Below are 12,889 nucleotides of genomic sequence, written 5' to 3' on the forward strand. Positions count from 1 at the left end.
AATTACCAACTTTTGTTACTTTATTAAAGTAGGGGCTCAGCTGGGGATTTAGCTCAGTGGTTCTGGCGCCTGCCTCACAAGCGCAAGGTCCCAAGTTCGATCCCCGGTACGGAAAAAAAAAAATAGAATTAAAGTAGGGGCTCAGAATGCAGCCTTGGGCAACCAGTGTGAGACAGTAAGGCATGACTGGGGATGTGAAAGGAGAAGGATGTCACAAAATTCCTCCAGCTCTGAGATTCAGAAGTGCTACAGGCACTTCTCTGTGCTCTGAAGGAGCAGGAACCTAACTTGTGTCCATTCTCTAAGGTCCGTCTCACGCTGAACAGAAATCAGCAGGCATACTTCACATTTAAGCTGCTTTTAATGCTCAAAAGCTCTATAAAAAAAAAAGTCATGAATGATTCCTCACAACACCCCTGTGAGGTAGGTAGGCAAGTATTATTCTCCCATTTTACAGATGGGGAAACTGAGGCAGAGAGGTGAAGTGATTGGCCAGTGGTCCCAGCACAGCTGAAAGTCAGGGCCAAGCATGAGAATACAAAGGATCCCTCCCAGTTCCACTAGACCTTGTCTGCAAAGAAACTAAAACCTTTGAATACAAGCACAAATACAAACAAACCTGAAAAGGTTGTGGCAGACATACAGTAGTTTTGCAAAAGAATTCAGCTGAGAGGGCCAATATTTTCCAACACTGGGTAAATGTGAACAACTTAGGTCTCTTCTCTCCCTTTCAAATATCCCAGCCAATGAATGACACACCCTTCTGTCTTTTTGTTGTAGTTTTGTTTTGGGTTTTTGAGACAGGGTCTCACTATAAAGTTCAGGCTAGCCCTGAATCCACTGTACAGCGCAGGCTGGCCTCGAACTCACAGTAATCCTCCTGCCTCAGCCTCCAGAATGCTGAGATTACAGGTGTGTGCCACCATACCCGGCGACATCCTTCTGTCTTCCTGCAGAAATCCATGAGCCCAACTAGAGAGGTTTCCCTGGCCCCAGAAGTCAGGTGGGCAGACAAGCTCTTCATTGCCCAACCCCTCTGTTTCAGCAAACACCAGCCCTGGCCCAAAGGGCTGGCTGCAAGGCTTGTCTCCCGCCCCTCCCCACAGCCTTCCCAAACGTGGACAGAGGTGATCCTGGGACCATAACTCAGCAGGGTTTGGCCTTTATGCTCCCCCAGGGGAGAAGCTCAAGCTCAACCATCCCCCACAAGGCTGGCCTGGAATCCAGGGGATCCCCTCACACCACCCTTCGCCCAGTCTCTCACATTCCACCGTTCACAAGGGCCACCCCAACAACCCAGCTTGACTCAGCCACCCTTTGGGTCCTGCTGGGGGGGGGGGGGGTTCCTGGACCATCTTAGGCCACCAGGGCTGGGAGAATGAGCAGGGAAGATGGGCTGCCTGGCACCTTGGCCCAGGCTCCAGGGAAATCTGAGCTCTTCCTCCATAGTGCTGCATCGGCCTTCAGAAATGCTTTCCGAAAGTGCTGTCTAAATCCCCAAGAAGGACCCCCTGATGTTTCCAGCTCCCCACAGACGTCCATTATCCTGCTACCCCAGGGGAAAGGGAGAGGGGACAAGAAGGAGAGGCTAAAGCCAGGCCCTGGCCATGGAAGTTATCCTTGCAGTCTCCCCAGCTGGAGATGGGCAGGGCAGGAGAGAGAGTGGGTGAAGCTGCCTTTAAGGTAATCAACCCCCTAGCCTCAGGCAGCCAGGGTCCCCAGGGCAGTGCTGTGGGGCAAAAGAACAAAGAATGTGGGGCAGCCAGAGGAAGAAAGGGAAGGAAACTGACACTGGCTGGACCAAAAGAACCTTTGAGAGGGAGAGAACAGGACAGAAGTGACAGTCAGTTGCTTGGCAGCTTGGGGTGTGAGCCTGATGGAGGCCGAACCCCAGCTGTCTGTAAGGTGCCCACACCAGGTCTCCTCGAGGTGTCCACATGCCTCTGAATAGCTGTGCCAGCTACAGATCCTAGACAAAGCTCTTTCCAAAAGGCTCCCTGCCCCACCCAGTCACTCCAGGAAGCTGGGAGTCGATTTTGCAAGGCCAGCTCCCTGGGCGGGTGCCAGTGAAGAGCACCTGGAGAGGGGCAGGAGGAAACCCCTACAGGAAGTCCCTGCCAGCTGAGGGCTCAGGCCCGAGGCTCCGCTCCTGCCACCGGTGTCGAAGCCTGGAGAAGGGCTGGTCCTCCGTGCTCTCCAGCTCAGGGAAGCCCAGCTGGTTGAGGATCTCATAGATTCCAGCCTTGGATGCCACCTGGCGGGGGGGGGGGGGGGGACAGAGACAGGGCAAGGCTTCAGTGGAAGGAGGGTATCAGCTGGGCCTCTAGCACGCCATGGTCCCCTCACTGGACTCAGAAGCATAGGGGGGAGTCTGGGGCCCAGAGCTCCTCCTGCTTGCTCAGCGAGTGAAGAAAATCTGAGGGCTCATCTGTTAACTCCGCCGAGCCTCAGTTTCCTTATCACAGCATTACGGTCTGTACTCACAGGGCTGCATGGAGGAGGGCTGCAAGCGTGCAGAGAGCAGCCCCAAATGTCCAGGTCCACGTGGAGGAGCCATGGGGATCCGGGAGCACTGGCCTGGCTGCCCCAAGCAGCAGAGCTGGGGCCAAGGGAGGCTGGAGGGCGGTGGGGACTCAGGAGCAAACAAACTTGAGCCCCTCGCCCAGAAGTTCAGGCTGTGGGGCTGAGCCCCGGCAGTGAGCTTGCACCTCCCCTGGGCACCCAGCATGAAGCCCCAGCTCAAACCACCAGCAACCTGTCCCTTCTCCCTGCCATCCTGGGGGACTGGGAAAACGCCACCGCTACTTAGAATAAAGAGACAGATTTGTCCCTCTCTCCTGTCCCCGGCAACACACACCCTCCATTCTGAAAGGCCAAATAGAGAGGCAGCAAGAGGTCCAGTGGTGAGGCTGGCATCCCAGACCAGAACTAGGTGGGCGTGGGAGCCAGTGAACTAGCTCTGAAGAGGACCTTGAGCAAGTTACTAAACCTCTGGGGGAGTAGCAGCCATGCCGTCTAAGGCATCCCAGCCAGAAAAAGCCTGGCAGAGGGCACCGTGTGCATTTCACCCAATCCCCACCACCTCTGAGTGACACCAACGCTATTAACATCATCTCCACCTCAGTGGTGAGGACAACAGGCTCCTGGGGACCACCCGCTTGTCGAAGGCCACAGCTGGGAGGGGGCAAGGGTGGGCACCACAGCCTTTGCCCTCAGCCCTCACAGGGCACAGATGAGGGTTGGACAGAAGAGGCACGAAATGCCCAGGCCAGCAGTGGCATCCCTTACAGACCAGGGACCCAGCCTGACAGACTCCTGGGCTTCTTCTCTCACTCACTGACTCACTCACTCAACTATTAAGCTTTTCTTTTTTCCTTCTGGCAGTACTGGGAATGAGCCCAGGACCTTCGTACTGAGCTACATCCCCAACCCTTTTTTATATTTATTTATTTATTTATTTATTTTATTTTATTTTATTTTTGGTGCCGGGGATCGAACTTGGGTCCTTGCACTTGTGAGGCAGGCGGCGGAAGCACTGAGCTAAATCCCCAGCCCCCCAGCCCTTTTTTAATTTCTATTTTTCATTTTGATACAGGGCCTCTGTAAGCTGCCCAGGCTGGGCTCAAACTTGGAATCCTTCCTCCTCCTCAGCCTCCTAAAAGGCTGGGATGACAGGGATGCGCCAGCTCATCTGCCTGCCTGCCAAGTGCAGGCACCAGGCTGAGGACCCATAGTTGAACAAAATGCAAACCTGAAGAACAGCACTCTTCCCACCCCACAGGAACACCTGTCATCTGGGCCCCCCGAGGCACACACCGGGAGCAGGTGGAAGGCCCCTGCCTGGCCTCTGCCTCTCACCTCCCACATCCAGGTGCTGAAGGGCCTCTGCCAGGAGCACACCTCCTCCAGGTGGAGGTAGGCATTGAAGAGGATCAGGTAGATGTAGCGCTCCAGGTACTGCAGGCTGCGAAGCTGCAGTCTCCGTGCCTCCTGCTCATCTTTGGCAGCTTTCGCCTGGAGGACAGAACAGACTGGGGTTAGCATGGAGTCCTCACTACCCACAGACATGCATACCTCACTATCCTGAGTATGGGCCAGATGATGCCACCCCCCGGCCACAGGTAAGACCACCGTGTCTGCTGGCTCCAGGGGACAGACACCCAATTCCTACTGAGAGGAAGCAGTTGCCTGGCTACCCCAGGGCTCCATTTCCTCACCGGAACTGTGGCTGTGGTCGTCTTCCCAAGGGGCAGCCAGACGACACCGAGCTCTCCACAGGAAAGCTCCGTGACCCCCAAACATGGAAAGGCCGTTAGGGAGGCAGGACCAAGAGCCCAGCCGTACAGACCGTTTGCCAACTCTCGACACCCTTTGAGGGGACATCTCCTCTGTGGCCCAGTGCTCCCAGGACTAGAAGGAAGCCTCAGGCTCCTCCCTGCCCCTGCAGCCTCCCTCAAGGAGGGTTAGAAAGGCTCTGACCATGGCCTGGTATGGCTGTGTGCAGCAGGCCCTGACTTGTGGAGGCAGCATTGGTGTCCTCCTCTCTCCTCTCAGCCTGGGCTCACCAGGAGGGTCGGCTCACCCCTGACTAGGAAGGAAAAGGCCCCCTGTACCCTACCTGACCTTGCTTGTTTTGTAAACAGTTGGGATCAGAGATGGAAGGGCTGAGCAGAGAGCCCTCAGACACCCGCCCTCTCCAAGGCTGGGGCCACATAACTGAGCAAGAAAGTCCCCAGACCCAAGGAGCAGCAAGAGATGAAGCAGCTGGGTTGGGGGAGCCCAGGTGCCTGGCCAGGTGAGCAGATATGGGACTCGGCCTTTGCAGCAAGCAACCCCAACCCTTTCCATGAGAATGGTCCAGGCCACATGAGGGAGGAGGCCAGCAAAGCCCACTAGAGGCTGGCTACCCAGTGTGCATGCGTATGCGTGTGCATGTGTGTGTGTGTGTGCGTGCGTGCGTGCGTGTGTGCAGGGGCCGCAAAGGCCTGGTGGACCTGGGCAGCGGGAATGTGTGCCAGATGGGGCAGCACAGAGGTCGGGACAGTGCCCAGTGTGGGGGCTACGACCAGCTGGCCTGGCTGGGAGGAGAATGTGAGGGACAGGAAGGGAAATGGACTCAATTATGGAAGCAACTAGTGCCACTAGGAAGTTAACCCTCAGAATGGGCTCACGACCTTCCTATCCATGAGAAGCATGGGACCTTTAAATCACAGAGGCTGGGGCCAACCCCAGTCCAATCAGATGAGAAGGGGCTGGGGGACTCATTAAAGGCTGGTGGCCAGGGTGAAGCACCATGGCTTCAGTCAGGGGAGACTCATGCTCAGGAGGGCAGGCTGGGCGACAGGGCCTCCTCCATAGGTTACTCTGCCACTGTGCCAGACTTTGCTCCTGTAACCCACTGTGGATGTCCTGCCCATGTAGCCCCCAGCCCTCTCCCCACGAGGAGAGAGCCAGGAGGGTGAAGGCCACACCTCACCTTCCTCCCACCCCTCCCCGGGCCTCCACTCAGCCCCCCTGCAACACCCTTGGTTCCAAGAGGGGAATGTGGCACCAGGGCAGTCCCTAGGGAGTTGGGAACATCTGTGGGAGGGCACAGTGAGCCCCAGGAGCCAGTAGGGCTGGCCTCCCAACAGCTGGGCCGCAGCTGGAAGCCTTCCTGTGAAGGCACACAAGGCTGGCCTCAGTGTGTCTCCTCCTCAGCTGCTGTGCTGTGTGTCCCCCCTATGCCAGATCTGACATGGCCCAGACCCCTAAGAATCAGAGATGGGGCTGGGGTGTAGCTCAGTGGCAGGGCCCTTGCCTAGCATGGGCAAGCCCTTGGGTTCAGTCCCCAGCACCACAAATAAAAAAAGAATCAGAGCTGGAGCGGATCTGGCCAGTATAGGATCTGGGGTCCCTAGCCCCCCACTTGTGCCTTTGGAGCAAATCTCCCAGGGCTGCATGAGCAGAAGGCATCTGGATAAGCTGCCCATCCCCCTATCCCGAAGGAGCTCCAGGGGCCCTGGGGATGGAGGCAGAACTGGAAGGTGGACCGTGAGCAGTGCCAGGAGTGCTGAGGGGACCAGGGACAGTGCTCTGACTCCCTGGATGACAACGAGACCCAGGAGGTGGTTTCTGGTCCTGGTTCTGCTGTTAAGCCTCAGTCCCCAAGTTTATGGCCCTGGGCTCCCAGGCTGTAAGGCTACCAGAAGAGCTGTATTACAGATGGAGGAAGGGCAGGGGCGGGAGGTGACAGGCACCAGGTGGGTCAGGAAGGACAAGCGGCCACTCATATCTGGAGACAGGAGGCAGATAGATGGTCTAGAAGAGACCCTGCATCTCCAGGGTCCCTACCCAAGGCAGACAAATGGAGAGGAGCTTGTGGGACCAGGATAGTGTGGAAGCCATGCTGAGGTTTCACCCTGCTGACACAGACACAGAGCCGCTTCTGAGGCTGGGCGTTGCCACCCTCACTTGCTGACGGATGCCTGGCAGGAAGGGGCAGGATGCTTATTGTTTTGGGGTTTTTTCCCCCAGTACCAGGATCGAACTCAGGACCTTGTGCTTTCCAGACAGGTACAGTGCCACTGAGCTACATCCCCAGGGCCCAGGATGCTTATTGTTTTAAGGACTAACTGAGCGGGTACTCAAAGCAATCGGTTTTGCTTAGAACATTGGGCAATGGCCAAAAGAGAAAAAATAAAAAGATTTTATACTGTCTTTTCCCAACCTGCAGCCTGGAGCCTATTCAGAAATATTTTCTTAGAAAGAAGGAGAGAACATCACCCACAGTCCCACTGAGAGCCATTTTAAACCACTTTCAATTAAAGGCTCAGAAGAGACATCCCGTGGACATGGGAAGCCCTCGGCTCTCTTGGCCCTGGCCCTGGCCACAGCAGCACAGTCCTCTCTGTGGCCCACTCCTGTGGGGACGGAGGCTGCCTGTGCCAAGAGACAGGGTGAGGGTTAGGGTGAGGGATTTAGGGGTGGAGAGGTGGAGTGAGTCCTTCCAAGCTCTACTGGCAAGGGTAGAATCACCTCTAAGTTCAGACTGCGGTGTAAAGAGCATGCCTGGCCCTCCAGCGGGCCCCTGGGCACATCCTGCCCCATCCCAGACCTGTGATTTGAGACAGTGACCCGAGACAGTGACCCACCTTCCTATCAATCTGGGTTTCCTTAAAAACATACCATTTGCACCCTGCCTGGGAGGAGGGCAGGCCACCCACCTCCTGTGCATAAAAATAGTGGAGCTGTTTTGTACTGACCTGGCAGGCCAGGCTGTCATTAGCTGTGGACTGAGCCCTAAAATAGAAGGGGGCCCAGAGGGGCAGCCAGGGCTCAGGCACTTCGGGCCTCTCACACCTTTGTCTGCCTGCCATGGCTGCCAGCCCAGCTTTGCCAGTGGGGCTCTCCAGGAAGGCCCACTGAGGCACAAGCAGGGAGCCTCCCAGGCTAAGTCTGCAAGGCGAATGAGCATGTCACATCCTGATCTGATGGAACATCTCATTTTGCAGATGCACTTCAGCAAGGTTAAGTAAATACCCAGGCACAGCTTCCCGGGGTGGGACTGAACTCCACTACCCAAGCTCTTCCCAGGACCCTGGCCTCTTCACCAGTCATACCCACCCCCTCCCTGCCTCTGTTCCTCCTTCCTGAATGCCCTTCCTCTCAGCCTGGCCTGGACCTGTCCTGCTTGTTCCCCAGGCCTGGGACAGCCTCCCCAGGGCACTCCAGCCCCACACCCCTCAGTCTGTCGGCCTCCTCTGCCCTGGGCTAAACCTCTTCACTCAACACTACGGTGCCTTCCATCCTGGAGTTTCCAACGGCCCTGCCACACCAGGATCTGCCTCCCTGTGCAAGGATAAACCCGGGGGGCAGGCACCGGGTTGTAACCAGGTCTATTGCCCACTTCTCCCCAGCCCCAAGGGCTTGCATTAGAACTTGGTAGGCAGCAGGTGTGCAGCTCATCGAGGGCTATGAGCCCCAGATCATCTCCTACACCTGGCTTCCAGCGGAACCCAGAAGCTAGATTTTAGACAGGCTGGGACCCCACACGCCCTTCCCCACAGCCACCTGCACTCATGCTCCAGTGACACTGATTGTGCCCCCAAACCTGGTGTCCCCAACCCAGTGGCAGATCCATCCTTCCAGTTCCACAGGCCAAACCCTGAGCCCTCTCCTCAACCCCACATCCACTCAACCAGGGAACCCACAGCTCTGAAACACTCCCAGAGGCTACCTGCCTCTCACCTCTGTGGTCCAAGCTCCCTTCATCTCAGTGACAGCCCAACTCCACCACCTGCTGTCTATTCTCAACATAGCCCCAGAGAACAGGAGGAATATAAGTCAGCACCTCTGCTCAAAACTGCACTTGAAGCAGAGGCTGAACCTAAGCAATCCCAACTTGGCCTGCCAGGTCCACCTCCCAGCCTGCAGCCTCCAACCTCCCCTTCCCTCTCCTCTCCCTCCCTCTAGCCCCAAAGCAAAAGCCATCACCCACCGCAGGGCCTTTGCACCTGCTGTGTCCTCTGCCTGGCATCCTCTTCCCCAGATGCCAGCGTGGCTCCCTCCCTTACTCTTTCTGGTGTATACCTGCCCACCCTATTTAACACTGCAGCCTCTCAGCCCATCCCTTCCCTGTCTCCTCACTGCTTCACTCCCTCCCACAGAAACATTGCTATCTGACACCATGACTTTCACTTGCCTGCTTGTTCATTGTGTCACTACAGCCCAGACTTGGGCCTGTGTCTTGTTTGTGTGGCATTCCAGCACCTAGCACAGTGCCTGACACTCAGTAGATGTGTGATAAACTGTTGTGTCAGTGACTGATTAGCACTTTCCTTAAACCCAGCCTTGCAGGACACCCAGGGTTATCTACATCAAGCCCTTTGCTTTCCAGGAAGGGAGGCTGAGGTCAAATGGGTGACAGATTTGCCACAGTCACCCCAGCTCTGCCAGTCACCCAGAGAGCTGACGGCAGAGCCTCAGCAGGAGCCAGGCCTCCTGTCCACTCCTGCAAGGCACAGCCCAGTGACACTCATGTCCTTAAAGTCCTGGACAAGGCTCAGGCTGGAAGGAAAGAGCCCCAGGGAGAACCGGGCGCAAAGGAGGCCAGGCTGAGGTTGGTGTCCATCCAAGCCATCCAAACTCTGTGTTCAGGGAGCTTCCCTGTGTCCCCCACTGAGTGGCAGGCAACATGACCTGGTAACCTCTGCTTTCGGCTACAGGGTCTACTCAGAGATGGCCAGAGCCTGAGGCTTCGGGGAGTGTCCCAGAGTGCAGACCCCACCCTCTGCCCACTGCAACTCCACCCTCTCCCTGGCAGACAGGACCACCGAGGGAGCCCCTCCAAGGCCCTTCGAGCCCCTCCTCAGGCCAGCCTGGCACAGGGCCTGCAGCACAGGAGGCTTTTTGTACCCGACCTGGAAGGGAGTACAAGGCCCTCAGCCCACGAAGGTGACCGAATTTCCAAAGCCACCATGTTCTGTTTAGAACTTCCAAGGTGTGAAGGAACTAAGCTTGGCCTCTCGGCCTGCCATTCATTCCACAGGCCCTGTGTGACAGCCCTGCAGGGCCAGGCACTGGGATTCCTGCCCAAACACAGTCCCACCCCTCACAACACCCCCAGCCACTACACACGACCACCTGCCCACCACACCCTTCCGACCCACTTCCATCCACTGTGGTGCCAGGCTGGTCCTCACCACCACCCTCAAGCCACACAGAGCAAGGGTAATGACCTCCGGTGACAGATGGAAAGACAGAAACCCAGGCAGGCCAGGAACAGCACCCCGAGACAACCACACCCAACAGCAAGCAGAGAAGCGGTCACACCAGATAGGGTGACTCAGGGGTGAGAGATGCTGGAATTGAGGCTGAATCCTCCCCCAAACCACTGAAAACTCTGTCTTACAGTGTTCACCTAGAAGCCTGATGTAGTGGTGCATACCTGTAGTCCCAGCTATTAGGGAGGCTGAGGCAGGAGGACTGCAAGTTCAAGACCAGCCTAGACAACTTAACAAGCCCTATCTCAAAATAAAATTTAAGGGGCTGGGGATCTAGCTCAGTGGTTCCACTGCCTACCCTGCAAGCGCAAGGACCTGAGTTCGATCCCCGGTACCAAAATAAATAAATAAATACATAGATAGATAGATAAATAAATAAATAAATAAAATTTTAAAAGGGCTGAGGATGTAGCTCAGTGGTAGAATGCTTGCCTAGTGTGCACAAAGCCCTGGGTTCAATCCCCAGAACCACAAAAAAAGAGAGGGAGAGAGAAAGAAAAAGGAAGGAAGGATAAGAACAAAAAAGGAAAGGAAAGGAGCCAGCCCTGCACACTTGAGGTGCTCGGTGAGGTCTGTCATTAACTAGAACAGCAAAGTCCCCAGCAGGGAGGAAATGGTTTCAGCCTAGGGAATGGGAATGGGAAGGGAGGTGAGGGGTCCTAGCTGCCAACGGCAAGTGCCCTGAACACACGCATATACATACTCGTGCAAAAGCACACGTGCACTCACACACACTCACACACTCCATTCCCACAGTCATGCTAACCCACCAGCGCTATTCTGAGCTCTCTTCTGGGCTGGGTGTGAAAGAGCCAGAGGAAGTGGCCCTTCCTTCAGTCACATTTTATGTGACAGTTGGTGGCATTCCAGGGCTGCTCTAATTGCACAGGCTGGGCCCTGGAGACACATTGCCCATTGGAATGATGTCTCCAGAGAACAATTTTGGCCACGCCAGAGTCTTTGGGAGGTTGAGAAAAACCCGCCCAAAGCCCAGGCCCAGAGCTGTCTCACTTTATTATTTCCTTAGGAAATGACCTCAGTCCTTGGGTTGCTGTGCTGAACCCCCCAACAGCTCTTCAGTTTATGGACCTACTCAACACCCAGGCAGTGGACACAATGGTGCCTGGGACTTTCTCAACAATGCTTCCTCTTTCTACTACTGCAAAATTGCCCCTTATGGGGCCGGAGATTTAGCTCAGTGGTTTCACCGCCTGCTGTACAAGTGCAAGGACCCGAGTTGGATCCCCAGTACAAAAAAAAAAAAAATTGCCCCTTAGGCCAAGGCTGCCACTACAGAGGGAAACAAATTCAGGCCGAAGTGTTGGGAGCCAGGTTCTGGTCCTGCCCCCAGTCAGGCACAAAACTTCCTTAGGCCTCAGCTTCATCCTCAGTCAAATGGTTCTTACAAAACCCACCCTGATCTCTTCACCTCTGAGGAACAAAGAAAACACAGTGTACATTCTTAGAAAACTCAAAAAACACTGCTCAAAGTTCAAACAGTACTTTATTTACAAAATCTCAATCTGAGACCAAAGGACATGCTGCTTCCCTTAGTGCTGCCACTTTTACTTCAGCTTTTCTCCAAACTCACTCAGGAGGGAGGATGGGAGATATAGTAGACTATTTTAAATACAGAGCACTGAGAATTAACAACACTAGCCAAGGCCAAAGGAAAGTGCCACTGGCATTAATGATTCTAGCAGGGCTTCCTCGAAGAGTCCTGACCTTGATTTCTGTCACAAATATTTTCCCTTTCCAAGCCCAACAAGAAACAACTAATTCACTGGATGGTGGCACCCTGTGGCTGGTAGCCATCTTGGGGTCTCCTCAGCCTGGGGCTGGCCTTCTCATATCCACCCCACTTCATGAAGTACCTTAGTTCAAAAGGTTTGTTTTCTGTCTGTCTGTCTGTCTTCCTATTTTTCTGTTTGAGGCAGTTCTTAAAATTTTCTGAGCATTCTGGCTCCCTCAAACACATGGGGTAACCAGGCCTTGACGTAACCTCATTAACACTGTGGAACATGAAGAGGAACCACTGTGGGCTGCAGCCCTCAAGGCCAAGTAGCTTGGGACAGTCTGAGAAGGGACAAGACTGTCACACTAGGGACAGCCTGTCCCAATGGAAAATACTGTGCAAGTTTAGTGCCACCACCTCTCGGGCTGGTTCTGGGTTGTGAAGATGGAAGGACCCCGTGGGCCTGGAGCCCCTGGCTGCCAGCACCGGTCTCTAGCAACTTCCAGCCTCACCTTGCTCCCTGCCTACCCACTCCAGTCACCCAGACCTTCCTCAGAGACTCCAATTCCACCCGACTCCAGAGGACTGTCAGGCAATCCAACACCTTTCCCCTGGGGTTTAGACAAGCACCTCCAAAACCAACCCAGCCTCTGAAGATGAGCAAATCAAGAAAAGCCTCAAGCACCTGCCTTTGGACCCACTGCACTGAGGGAGGTCTCTATTTCTGGAATTGCTGCCATTAATGCAGAGGGAATGAGAAACTGGCAGATCACTATTCTGCAAATTGCAAGTGAAAGAAGGAATCCAAGTAATGCACCTCACGGATGCCATAGCAAGGGAGGTGACAGGACCTCTCAGGCCAGATGGCAGCACAGCATACCACCCATCACTATTCCGGCCAAAGGCTGGGCCAGAATGTGATCAAGCTGTGACTCCTCTTTATAGGAGATGCAGGCCAGCTTAACCCCAAGGACACAACTGGCAAGACTGGCTTTGAGAAGCCCAGTAGGACAACCAGCTTTCCCCAAAAAATATAACTCAGGAAGAAAAAAGATTAAAAGAGCCTTGGGCTGGAGGTGCAGCTCAGTGGTTGGGCTCAGTGGTTGCCTAGCATGCAGAAAGCCCCGGGTTCCATCCCCAGCCCAAGTAAATGAATGAGCCTCAAGGACCAATCAGTCCACTGTGACAGGTGGCTCTTGTTTGGATTCTAAACCACGGGCAAAAAGACTGCGTGAGAGCAGTGTGCTAACCTAAACACAACCTTGATATCTAAGGACAAGAAATGACTGTTAGTTATTTTAGGTGTGACACTGGTGTTATGATTACCTTCTTTAGGGACGTGAGCTGAAGTCTTTACAGAGGAAGCGCCTCAAGGACTGGCACTTGCTGT

The 12,889-nt window shown here is 54.9% G+C and overlaps 1 protein-coding gene across 12 annotated transcripts in view; it reads right to left on the reverse strand.

Annotated features, from left to right (window-relative positions):
* Window positions 1-342: 342 nt before the first annotated feature.
* Pald1 (phosphatase domain containing paladin 1) overlaps window positions 343-12,889 on the reverse strand; it is an 85,311-nt gene continuing 72,764 nt past the window's right edge. For all 12 annotated transcript variants that reach the window (XM_087184735.1, XM_087184738.1, XM_087184731.1 and 9 more), the window contains 2 exons: window positions 3,859-4,014; window positions 343-2,254 (listed from right to left, as the gene is read on the reverse strand). In XM_087184735.1, coding sequence (XP_087040861.1) covers window positions 2,102-2,254; window positions 3,859-4,014 — 309 coding nt within the window. In that variant the 3' untranslated portion in view covers window positions 343-2,101. The remainder of the gene's footprint in view (window positions 2,255-3,858; window positions 4,015-12,889) is intronic.

Source organism: Heterocephalus glaber, unplaced genomic scaffold, assembly GCF_053883595.1.
Source record: "Heterocephalus glaber isolate CG9 unplaced genomic scaffold, H.glaber_assembly_v1.0 deba00001497, whole genome shotgun sequence".
Lineage (NCBI taxonomy): Eukaryota > Metazoa > Chordata > Mammalia > Rodentia > Bathyergidae > Heterocephalus > Heterocephalus glaber.